Below are 10257 nucleotides of genomic sequence, written 5' to 3'. Positions count from 1 at the left end.
TTGGTACCCAGGTCTGGATGAGAGTCTCCTCTCCTCCAGACTTGGGTACCATCCGCACATTGATTCCGCAGCGCTTCCGCAAAATTAATGAACATGCTGCGGATTTTTGACCGCAACATATACGCTGCGGAAAAATCCGCAGCATGGGCATTGACATTGCGGAATGCCATTGGGGACCATGGGGTGCGGATATACATGCGTTTTTCAAGCGTTTACGCTGCGGAAATTCCGCAGCATATACGCTTGAAAAACGCTACGTGGGCACACAGCCTAACGGAAACCAGGAGAAAACACACACAAGCCACTATTGTAGTATGGCTTCTTTAGAAAGAAAGGACGTATACTGCAGTGAACTGTATACAAGCTCATCTGACAGTGAACAGGATTGAGCAGCCTTAAATGTATTAGAATGTATGGAGGCTGCAGAAGACAAAATGCAAAACAACTGCAATATTGCTATTTTTTGCGATTAATATTTACAATATTCACTTTGTGGGGCATAGTTAGGAAATTACCAGTAAATTAAATATGTCTGGTATAATTGACTCGCCCCCTGGGCCTAGTGTGGACGCGTGTGAGTTACCCGGAGCCGGGTCTCTGGGGGTTGTAGTCTCTGTGGCGGCGACCCGGTCCCATGGCTCAGGGTGGTCAGGCTGATGGCGGTCTTTTATGGGGTTTTTGTGGTTTAATGCCCGACTAAACCACCCATGGATTGCGGTCAGTGCGGACCGCCGCTGCAAGGCTGACCGCTGGGGCTGATGGTGTATGCAGCTTAGGTAGTGTGACTCCCCACGGGAAGAGTGCGGCCCCAGGGCAGTGTAGTTGATGGTGAGGGTGATAGTGCACGGGAGTCCCAGCACTAGTAGTGTTGGTGCGGCGATGAAGCAGGAACGACTCAGAGTCTTTGCAGTGCAGTTTAGGGTCTTTACTGGTGATATTAAGGCAGACCCTCCTGGGAGTACTGGCTAGCATAAGGGGCCTGGTCAGTCTGCGAGCAAACAGGAGTTCCCCTGGCCAGGTGGAGTTGTAGGCCTCCCCTTCTATCTGCACTCTTTCTTTTTTTACCTTGCTGTAAGCGGGTAGAAGTAGCCTACGTCCCTGAGTATACTGTGTGGTGCTCACCCGTATGGCTGGTGACTTGGGGCCTTCTGTTAGCCTCCGCTCCTGGATGGCGGTGCTGGTCCCTTCCTTGTGACTGAGCCTCCGGGCTTCTAAGGCCAGAGGACCTGGAATCCCCTGCCGGCTGGTTTCTGCTGCTGGGTGGATATCAGTCCCCACAGCCTCGGACTCCGGTGTCCGGTTATCAGATTCTTCTGCCAGGGCGAGCTATATCTCTGCTTAGCTTCCAGCCCCTGGTCTTCTGCTCCTAGCTCCTACAGAGCTCCTGCTGTAACTTTCCCTCTCCAGGCTCTGACTCTCTGATCCCGCCCCAGACCCAGTTTATAAGGGCAGATTCCTCCCCTCCCAGGTCTGGGCAGGAGATGTTGCATGCTTAAGGGCTCCTGACCAGAGAAACCTCCCACTTGTTCTCAAACGTAATATTCCTATTACTGTGGCAACCAGACCCCTGGGGTGCCACATAATCATCTATTGTAAATTTAAAAAAGGGAAATAATATGGACAAGATGGACCACGGAGTCTTTTTCTGCCAATTATCTTCTAGGTCCTGGCAGCAACTGGCAGACAGAATTTTAGTAATAAGGGCGGCACCATCGTATATATTGGACGAGCTCTATCCGATTTTTTTATTGCATAGCATTCATACCAATGTTATTGAATAGGGCAGTGGTGATGACTGATTGCAGGATCTGGCAGTGAAAAAAATCACAGCATGCTGCGATTCATTCTGAAATCAGATGCCACTCACCCATTCAAGCCTATGGGTGCGTGGAAAACATCAGACTGCACTCGGTGACAACTAAGTGCAGTCCAATTTCCACGGACTCACAAAATTGAAAAAAGGGAGAAATTTTGTTCTCCATCTTCTACTCACGGATCACACTATGCCGACACCCTGAGCAAACTCTGATCAGATTGTCATTAACATAATGGACCTAATTCTCTTGGATGAGAGAATCTACGGTTGTCTGACCCTGGACTTAATGGAAATATGTCACCAGGTTGCCCATCTAAAAGCACCGATTCCAGCAATGTGTCACTTACTGGGCTGCTTGCTGTAGTTTAATAAAATCACTGTTTTCTCTGCTGTAGATCTAGCTGAGCTCTGAATGCTGAGCTCTGTATAGCACCACTCATAGGGCCATAATTATCATTAGGCACTGGAGGGCAGGTGCCTAGGGCGGCACATTGTAGGGGGTGGTGCCACCTAGTGGTGATTTTTTCCCCACTCCCCTTTTTCTCCTTCCAGACTTGTAAGTTATTTTGGTGTTTTTCTGAGGGGGGAGGGAAGGAGTGTGTTTTTTTGCGGAGACGAGGGCAGACAGAAAGCAGCAGAATAATGTAGTGAAAAATAGAACGCTCAGCGCTGATTGGTGGAACGGAAGTCAGCAGGGTCTGCTGTGCGATGCTCCACCAATCAGAAGACAGATTACATCCAAGGACACTGTGCATAGGGAAGACTGATCCCCGGCTGCGCCATCAGATCATCCTGCATCAGGACAGTGTAAGTACATCGGTTCAGGGATGAGCAGGTCTGTTACTCCGCCCCCTGGACACTCCACCCCCTGGAAACTCCGCCCCCCGGACACTCCGCCCCCTGGACACTCCGCCCCCTGGACACTCCGCCCCCAGATCCTTTTTTTTTTTTTGTTCACTGGGTAAGAGAAGCTTGGAGATTTTTTTTGTCTTGCTTACCTGGATAACAGATATGTAAAAAAAACTAGAGTGCATTAAAAATCACAGTGCCTAGAGCAGCATGAGCGCTAAATCTAGCCCTGACCGCCCACACCACTGATTGGGGAAATTGTACATTGACAGAAAGCTGCTGATCAGTGGTGGGGACAAGGTTATACAGAGCAGGAGAGAACTAGTCCTCTAGTGATCATCTCCTGCTGATAAATCACTGATTTTATTGAACCTACAGCAAGCAGCCCAGTAATTGACATCTTGATGGAATCAAGGTGTCCGCCCCTACATCATGCTGTTCTCAGATTAAATAGTAAAAACCTGCTGACGGATTCCCTTTAACTGTGGAATGGAGTCAGTGTAAAATGTTGGCAATGAAAGTACCTGGTCACTAGTGTATATCGTAATAAATAATGGCATTTGTGTATTTCAATATGAGATATATTTTCCATGTACAATAGGAAGAGGAACATACAGCTTCTAGAAATGAAAATTGAAGAAGAGAACATGGCCCTGAAGAACATTAGCCTGACTCTGTAAGTGCTGAGATTTATTGAGCTAATAAAATCTAACGTTATAAATAACATAATGATTTATATTCTAAGGCTATGTTCACATGTTGCATTTTTGCTGCGTTTTTTCTCTGCAGCCAAACCTGCTCTCTTGGCAGTAAAGAAGCTGCTTACAAATAGCAGGTTTTGCTGCGTTTTTCAGGATCCCAAAGTTCAGCTTTGTTTCCACCAAAGAAGCATTAACACAGGTCACCAATTCAAGACATAGGTGAAACCATAAAACCATTTTTGGAAAAAAGGGCAATTTGATCAAAATATTTAGTGGAAAAAGATTTTTATGCCTCAAAAAATAGTGACTATTCTGAAGAAAGAAGTTCATATGAGTTAATGAAAAATTACACAATTACAAATGTAACAGTGGGGTGAATTGGTCGGGAATAGTTTACCTAAGACATTGGCAGATTGTTGAGTTTGTAGGATATTGTTTACGTTCACACTTTGCTCAGCCTTTGAGTTGACCAAGTATTGTTCAATTTCACACCTTGGTCAGCCAATTTTTACTTTCTACATATCACTAATTTAATTAAACTGCACTAATCCTAAACTGGCATTATCAGGTGATGAATCATAGAATGTTAGCGTTTGAAGGGACCTCCAGGGTCATCGTGTCCAACCCCCGTGACCAAGATATTATGGTTTAAACTTGGGAAAATCACAAAAATTGATGGGTTTCACATCCTGCTGTACCTGCTTTTTTCACAAAAATGCAGCAAAACCTGATACCTGCGTTTTGCTGCATTTTTGCACTCACTCATTGCTTTCTATGGGTGAAAAAACGCTGAAAGAAGTGACATGCTGCAGTTTTCCAATTCAGTCAGGAAAAAAAACAATGTGTGTACATGAGATTTCTGAAATCTCATAGCTTTTGCTGGTACTGTAAAACACAGCTTACATTTTGCATAAATTCGTGTAAAAACACAGCAAAAACAGAACGTGTGAACATAGCCTTACAGGTTTTCCTCTGCACCTAATACAGACATGGCTGAGAGCACAGCGGTACATGGAATAACAGAGGGGAAGCGACACTAACCAGCACTGCGGACCCTTCACTCTCAGGATCTGTAGCACTGGTAGTCGGACCCCCACCAGGTTAGAAAGCGGAGACGTCCCCAGATTTGGTCATAGAGTAAAATTATATAATAATGAATATTAATATTACCCAGTTATAAGGTGGTTATAAGACACACACAGGACTGGTGAATGCCTAGATGTAAACACATTAAAAGGGAATCTGCCACCAGGTTATTGCTGTCCCATCTCAGAGCAGCAAATGTAGGGGCAGAGATCCTGATTCCTGAGATGTATCACTTACTGGGTTATTTGCAGCAGTTTTGATAAAGTCACTGTTTTATCTGCTGCAGATCTACCAATTCTCTGAATACTGAGCTCAGAATAACCCTGTCCCCACCACTGGCAGTTTTCTGTGTACACTGTGCATAGGCAGAAAGCTGCCGATCAGTAGTGGGGGTGGAATTATACAGAGATTTGGAGGACTAAATAGCAGCAGGATTACTAATCCTCTACTGATAATCTACTGCTGATAAAACAGCAAGCAGCCCAGTAAGTGACACATCACTGGATTTAGAGTAAAAAACCTGGTGACAGTTTCCCTTTACATCAGATGTATGTATTGTAATCTAGTGCAGAGGTCCCCAACCTTTTTTGCACCAGGGACCGGCTTTAAGCAAGACCAGTTTTCCATGGCCCGGTGGGGGTGGGGGCGGGGCTTTGGTCATATGGGGGTGGGGTTATGGAGGGGTGGAGCTTAGTGCATACTTATCATATAATTATGACATTTATAATGAGAATGTGATTCAACTTACCATAGGTTCAGAATGAGTGGGAGCACCAGGCTTGTTTCCCTGGATCAGTGGGAGCACTGGGCTTGTTTTCCTGCAACAAGACGGTCCCATCTAGGGGTGATGGGAGACAGTGAAACCCGAAGTGTGTTCCTTATGTCCAGTCTACTCCGTAATCTCGTTTTTGCTGTTGTCATGGCAGAAAACCCAGTTTCACAAAGATAGGATGTTGGAAAAGGAAGCAGAGTTTTCAGAGTTTTGGTGGCGATCCCAGGATATTCAGCCTGGACTTTAATCCAGAATGTTGGGAGATTTGAAGTCTCAAACATACTTTTAAGGCTACCATCATTTGCAATCTCAAGCAGTTGGTCTTCTTCAAGCACGGACAAGGTCGATTCACCTGGCTTGTTCACAAATGGGTTGCGAATCCATTCCTTCCTAGTTCGTGGGTCTTTTGTGGTCGGAAAATAGCGCTCAAACTCTTCTGAAAGCTGAGATAGGTGATCATGCACCAGCTGGGAGAATGAAGGCTCAGGCTCGGTCTCTTCCAAAATTCCTGCTAATGTTTGAAACATGTCAAATATCCCTGTTCTCACTCGCCGTCCCCACACTTCCAGTTTGGCTTTAAATGCAGCAACTTTATCTGCCAACTTGAAGGCAGTTGTCATTCTCCCCTGAAGTGACAGATTAAGTTCGTTCAAAAAGTTGAATATGTCACATAAGTAAGCAAGTTTTGTGACCCATTCCTTACTACTGAAATGTGCTGCAAGTGGCGATTCTTTTTCTAAAAGAAATCTATAAAGCGGGTCTCGTAACTCAAAAACTCTGGCCAGTGCTCTACCTTTAGAAAGCCATCTGACTTCTGTGTGTAGGAGAAGACGTTTGTGCTCCGCGTCCATCTCCTCACAGAGCTGCTCGAACAGACGTGAGTTAAGGGCATGTGCTTTTATGTGATTAATAACTTTAATCACATCTTGCAAAACGCTGTTAAGTTCAGGTGACATTTTTCGGCTTGCCAGCATTTCTCTATGGATGACACAGTGCGTAGAGTCGCATTCAGACGCAACCTCTTTGACCCGGGTAGTTAAACCAGAAAGCCGTCCAGTCATGGCAGCTGCTCCGTCTGTGCATATACCGACACAAAATGACCAGTTTAGGTTTCCTGATATGTAATCATCCAAAGACTTGAATAGTTCTGCACCTGTGGTGTTGGCTGGCAACAATAATGCACATAACATATCCTCATGCACATCCTCCTGAAAAATATATCGCACATAAACCAGCATCATTGCCTTGTTGTCAACGTCAGTAGACTCGTCAACCTGGATTGCGTACCATGGTGACGCATTAATCCTCTCCAACAATTGTACCTCGATGTCTTCTGCTATTTCATTAATTCGTCTACTGACAGTGCTCGCTGAAAGAGGAACCTGTGCCACTTTTTTAACCGCAGCCTCTCCTAAAAGTTCCTGGCAAATGTTCTTAGCGGCAGGCAGGATCAACTCTTCACCAATAGTGAAGGGCTTCTTAGCCTTGGCAATGCGGTTAGCCACTAAGAATGATGCTCTCAGAGCAGACACATTTGTTGATGTGGTGGCCTTCAATAATTGCTTCTGTCCTTCGTGTTCGCGTTTTTTTCTTTCAAAAAACTCCAAAGGCTTGTCTTTTGATGCAGGGTGCTTGGTCTGTAAGTGGCGAACCAGTTTTGAAGGCTTCATGGCCTTGTTGGATAGCCGGTCGCCACATATCAGACAGAGTGGGCTTGGGGCATGTGAATCGCCAGTTGCGATGAACCCATAATTTAAGTAGGACTCACTGTATTTTCTTTTAAATGCAGCTTTCTTTTTTTAGCAGTCATGGAGTCTTCATCTGTCTCATTGGGTCTTTCTTCCTTTTCAAAGAAGCTCTTCAGTGATGTTTGTTTTTTACTCATTTTACAAGGGTTAGAGGTGAAGGAGTCATAAGGGTGGGACACCTGACGTCATATCTAGCTGCCCATTAGCATCCAGAGCCCCTCCACCTCCAACTCGCAGCTAGCAGGAGGGGAAGGAGCGCTGGACACACATGACCTGCTTGTCCCTGCTCCTGCCTGAGCACATTCTGCGAGTAGCAGCACTGTACATTGAGTTTCAGTGTACAGCACTGCTACTAGCACTGCTATATGCACCAGACAGCGCTGTATGGGGAGGATGCTGGCGGGACCTCGGTGTACAGCGCTGCTAAGTAGCAGCATTGTACATTGAGCGTCAGTGTATACAGCGCTGCTGCTTAGCAGCGCTACACACTGAACACTGGTACCGGGAGCCGCGTCACTGAAGCCAGTCTGCTGCCCCAGCACGCCCCACATAACATGTTCTGCCGGGGGCGTGTCAGTGAGGAGAGCCTGCCGCCCCACCCCGTCAGGAACACACCATGCTGTGCAGGAGGGCCGCGTCACTAAGACCCGCCCGACGCCCCACCCCGTCCTGCATAATGTTCTCTGCTGTCAGCGGCGCCGCGGACCGGCTGAAAAACCCCAACGGCCCGGTCCTGGTCCGCGGACCGGCGGTTGGGGACCTCTGATCTAGTGTATAATGAATGAGTCGTGATACGAGGCCTCATGGATGAAAACTGTTTTCTGTTACAGTCCTGAATAAGAGATGGCTTTGCTGGTGCCGAGCCATCAAATACGTACCGAATTTTTCAGATTATACAACGCACTTTTTTCCCCCTATATTTCGGGGGGAAAATGGGGGTGTGCCTTTTAATCTGAATATAGCTTACAGTGGAGCAGGGTCCTAGAAGAAGCAGGGTCGCTGCTGCAGGAAGCTGGCTGCGGTGTCAGGAGTGGGGCGATGCTGTGGGCCCCGGGTTGGGAGGAGGGAGCTTTCGGTGGTGTGAGGGTTTGCTGCGAGCACGGGGCGTTCCTAAAATATCGGCGGAGTCCCTGCACTATCCATCCTTTTCACTGCGATGAGTTTGGGGAAAATGGCCGCTAGAGGCGGCAAATGCGCAGATTAAAATCTCGTGCCGATTCAGCATGAGAAAATAACAGCAGCAAGCTGTGAATGCATTCGGGAATCGGATTCCAATCACCCATACAAGTCTATGGGTGCAAAACATCGGACTGCAGTCGGATGTCATCCAAGTGCCGTGCGATTATTGAAAATGCCGGCAATTGAGGAGCCACCAGCTTTCAGTCATAGAGGAGTGTCCGGCACAGCTTCAGTCACCACTACGTACACAGTGAGGGCGGCTGTAACCGGACCCCGCCACTGACTGACAGCCAGCTCTGCACTGATGCACTTCTGAGCGCCTTGTCAGTCAGTGTCGGGGTGTGGTTACATCCGCCGCTCTCAGTGCTGTGAGCCGTGACTGTAATTCCTCCGGGCACGCCTGAACGATTGAAAGCCGGCAGCTCCCAGAAGAAATGACATTTTCTCCCAGGTGCGGCACTTTCAGTGCAGCCGCCCGGCACCTTCATAACGCTAGTAACCTGCAGATTAACCCAATATCTGCAGGTAACAGCATTATAGGACCTGACAGGTTCACCTTAAACTGTTTTTTTAATTATTTTTTTGGATGGTGAGTTCAAGACGCTGGTGGGAGTAGAAGTGGCTCATAAGTGGGGAAGGAAGCATATTTCTCTGATAACCTATATTACAAAGCTTCTTACATTTGCTCGTACTATTGGGTTTGTGACCATTTAACATAAATTGATGGATCTTCCTTGTACAATAGTAAGGACACCCCTAAGAAAGAGGGAAAGAAGAAAATAAAATTGATCAAGAAGAGGATCATTACTATGTAAGTGCAGAGAATTACTGATGTAATAGAAGCAAACCTTATAGATCCCAATGATATAGATGTTTCCTTATCTCCAATGTGTGACTCATTGTCTCCGGGTACAGATGATATAAAACCTGTCTGCACATGATACACCGTATATCTACTACACAGATACAGTAAAGTCAACCTAAATATAGCCAAATAGATCCTATGGCACTTCCATATAAATAATAACCACCTACAAAGAATGGGAAGTCAAAGCAATCATACCAGAAAAACATCAATCTTTATTGTCAAAAATTATTTCTTTAAAAGCAAGTAAAAAATGGTGAAAAATACTAGCAGAAATAAATTCATTCAGTGGTCATACCAGGTTACTCCACAAGAGGGAGCTCACACTCCATTTCATAGTGATAGATGTAAACTCTCATCATGATATATCAAATTCAGCAAGTTTGAAAGACAATTAATGACAAAAATAATTTGTATCTAGGTCAAGCAAGTAAAGTGAACTTGTGCTTAATAGGTACAAAGAGGAAGAAAAATATACCCCTCACAGGTCTAACTCCGGTGTTAAAGTCAGATATGAAGATGATAATTAAAACATGTAGCAGTCCACCTCAAAGTGATTATATTACCAATTCAAATCATAGAAAATCCAAATCACGTAGTGGCCAAAAGGCCTAACATAGTGTAGGTGAATATTAGATAGAATTAGGATCACATAGTAGCAGAAAGTGCTTAAAATAGTGCAAACACGCAGAAAATATGCAGATCAAGTAGGCAGGTATAAAGGGTTAAGAGGTAGATAAGCATAAAGTGCTGGTAGTGAGAGATAAATAAATAGGAGTAGCGTATATGACCTGAGAGATGAATCACTAGCCCCGACGCGCGTTTCGTGATGTGCTTCTTCCTGGGGATAAGCCTGATACACAGATACAGTAGTTGCCATTTACTGGGTGTGGCTCATTTCTCATATTTTATTGTAGAAAGATGGCAGTGTTTTTTATGGGATACAAATATTAGTGGAATTGTTACTTGAATTGTGAGAAGAAAAGAAAAATGAGGCAATATCTTGATATGGCTTCTGTAGAAATATATCAGATATTATAGATGTTAAACCTATAGATAAAGTCATCTCACCGCTGGAGGGCTGAGGACTCCCAGATCACAGTAACATCTGCCAGGAGACACAGACTTCTCAATCCAAAATTTCAGTCCAGCAAAGCAGATCCCATAAGATTTAACATTTATTCCATCCTGGATAAAATATGGTATAAAATACAGGCGATAATGGATTATTCCACTAGGTA

General features: G+C 45.4%; 1 protein-coding gene across 1 annotated transcript; it reads right to left on the bottom strand.

Annotated features, from left to right (window-relative positions):
• Positions 1-3673: 3673 nt before the first annotated feature.
• LOC141271630 (SCAN domain-containing protein 3-like) lies at positions 3674-6894 on the bottom strand. The gene is made up of 2 exons (XM_073681672.1): positions 5508-6894; positions 3674-3678 (listed from the first exon to the last, which is right to left on the bottom strand). The coding sequence occupies exons 1-2, from the start codon at positions 6892-6894 to the stop codon at positions 3674-3676; spliced, it is 1392 nt and encodes a 463-aa protein (XP_073537773.1).
• Between the last annotated feature and the right edge of the window lie 3363 nt (positions 6895-10257).

The sequence above is a fragment of the Phyllobates terribilis genome, unplaced genomic scaffold (genome assembly GCF_046119375.1).
Source record: "Phyllobates terribilis strain yellow unplaced genomic scaffold, ASM4611937v1 Scaffold_5__5_contigs__length_657084704, whole genome shotgun sequence".
Lineage (NCBI taxonomy): Eukaryota > Metazoa > Chordata > Amphibia > Anura > Dendrobatidae > Phyllobates > Phyllobates terribilis.
This window is presented reverse-complemented; position numbering and strand designations above follow the sequence as displayed.

Bases quoted from the DNA above. Each gene is read 5' to 3' on its own strand.
- LOC141271630 (XM_073681672.1), bottom strand. From the start codon at position 6,894: ATGAAGCCTTCAAAACTGGTTCGCCACTTACAGACCAAGCACCCTGCA.